The 2,328-nt window shown below is 45.6% G+C and overlaps 1 protein-coding gene across 2 annotated transcripts in view; it reads left to right on the forward strand.

Annotated features, from left to right (window-relative positions):
* Nucleotides 1-369: 369 nt before the first annotated feature.
* JARID2 (jumonji and AT-rich interaction domain containing 2) overlaps nt 370-2,328 on the forward strand; it is a 253,505-nt gene continuing 251,546 nt past the window's right edge. Inside the window, exon 1 of one of the 2 annotated variants that reach the window (XM_021697158.2) lies at nt 370-585. In XM_021697158.2, coding sequence (XP_021552833.1) covers nt 541-585 — 45 coding nt within the window. In that variant the 5' untranslated portion in view covers nt 370-540. The remainder of the gene's footprint in view (nt 586-2,328) is intronic. The other variant, XM_021697161.2, reaches the window with a different exon arrangement.

The raw sequence follows: 2,328 nt of genomic DNA on the forward strand, positions 1-2,328 counted from the left end.
GGAAAAAAGAGACTCGGCGAGCCCTCGCTGTGGTGCTGCCGCCGCCGCCGCCGCCGCTGGAGTTGACTCTTCTGCTCGCGCTGCTGCTGCAGCACAAACGTGACTTCCAACATTTTTTATTTATCTTTCCCTTTTCTTTTCCAAGATGTAACTACAGATCAGACACTAAGGACCTTCACGTTTCGCTGATGTAGTTTTTGGAGGAAAAAGGGGGGGGAGTGAAGGGCGTCGGTTTTTTTTTGTGTGTGTGTGTGTTTCGGGGGAAATTTTCCATTATGAGTGTTTTACTAAAGTGAATTTTTTTTGTTGTTGTTTGCTTCGTTCGTCTTTGGCTCTTTTTTTTTTTTTTTTTCTCCTTCCCAATTTCGGATTTATTTCAAGGCGAATCGGGCTTTGGGGGAAGAGGAAGAAAAGTCGGATTACAAGATCAACCACCACCAACAACAATAAAAACCACCAGGATATTTTTTTGCAAATTTCTGACGGCTTTAAATTCATGAAGCAATTGTCCCCTTTTGCAATCAGCATTTGGATCTCAGAATGAGCAAGGAAAGACCCAAGAGGAATATCATTCAGAAGAAATACGTAAGTGCTCTTAACAACACATCCTTTGACTTGCAGTTTTAAGCAATGGCTGTGAATGTCAAGTTTATAGATAATTCTGCAGCTGAAGGGTTTTAAACACAGCGTCCGATAAGGCTGTTTCTTTCTTTTCTGAAAGAGGGCTTTTCAGGCAAAGTCGTGTCTGCCTAGTTTGGATGAAAAAACAGATTGGTGTAGCGATACCTCAAGTGAATAAATTGACCTCGAATGACACAACCATAATCTAGTTTTAGATGAAAGGCTAGGGATTTTGGTGGGGCTTGGGGGGCGGGTGGGGGCTGCGGTAATGTAACTAAACTGCATTCTCGGGCGGATTTGGCCCCATATTGCACTTTGCATGCAAATGAGCTTGTGTTATTATTATTAATGTTATTTGGAAAATCGTGTAACCCGTGTGTGTTGGAAGCCCTTTAAGTTGCAATCGAGGGTCCGATTATGGCGATCTTGTTCCCTGCACTGGCATATCAAATTTAATGTATGTGGTCGTTTTGGCTTATTTGGTTCGCAACGTAAATCAGTTGGGAATCATGTTACAGCGAATGCATTTGTTGGGATTGACTTTAATAATGGAACTGGTTTTGTTTAAAAATTCATGGTTTCCAGTTTTAGGGGGAAAACACATACAATATAGCTAATGTTTTTAAGTAGGTACGTGAATACATGTGTAAGTGACTACAAATAAATTCTCCCTGTTAAGTGGGCTTCTGAAATTGGGTGATTATTCAGAGATTTAAATGGCTTGGAATAGTTAAATTTGTTTTGTGCATAGTACAGCTACGTTTTGATTGGCATGGGGAGTGTTTTTGTTTTGTGTATGGCTTTTTTTTTTTTTTTAAGTTTGGGGGGAGGGAGGGTAGAGGGGAACGGAGGATTAACCAAATATGCACTCGAGTGATCGGTGATTAGCTGCATGCTTTAAACCAGAGAACCCAATTTTTTTTTTAAAAACCCAAATGAACATACACTAGGAATAATGCAACGTTATAAGAAAGTTTTATTTAACTCGAGTCGACAAATTGGTGTTAATATTTTCCCTTTTTGAGCAATGTGACGTGTGTAATGGGAGATGACCTTCGGGGCACTGGTTTTTGTAAAGAAAAATACGTTTAATGAAAAAGCCGAATGCCTCTTCCAGAGGGCTGATTCTAATCTAGGCACGTAAACTTCAACTATGAAAGAAATGCAAGGTTAAATAATCAAGCTCAACTTAAAAAAGCTGTTCCCTAAAGAATTTAAGAATTAAAATACATCCGCATTGCAGAGGGCTGGGTAGAATGCAAAGGACTAGTTTAAACTCGGGCTGTAGAAACTGCATGGAGACAACCTTGCCTTGGAGCGTGGACGCCTTCCCGGGGCACGTCCGATCCGGGTGAAGCCACAAAGCAAATGGGGTAGAACTTGGACAAGAACCGCCTCCGCCGCCCCCACCCCTCCCCCCGACCCCCATCCCAGACCTCGCTAAGTTGGAGATTGGTGTGGGGTGGGATTTTTTTGTTGCTGGCGGTCAGTGGATTGTGTCGAGTTGGGGCGTCCGGCCGCAAGCCCCGTGGCTGGCGGCGGCCGCGGGAGGCAGAGCACGAGTTGACGCCGGGGGAGCGGAGCGGAGCCCGTGTTTCCGACGTGCTCGAGCCGGCAGCCGAGGGGAGGGCGCGCGGGGGTCGCGGCGGGCTGGGTCGGGGCCGGGCGGGCGCGCGCGCGCGCGGCCTGTAGGGGGCGGGCTGCCGG

The sequence above is a fragment of the Neomonachus schauinslandi genome, chromosome 8 (genome assembly GCF_002201575.2).
Source record: "Neomonachus schauinslandi chromosome 8, ASM220157v2, whole genome shotgun sequence".
NCBI lineage: Eukaryota > Metazoa > Chordata > Mammalia > Carnivora > Phocidae > Neomonachus > Neomonachus schauinslandi.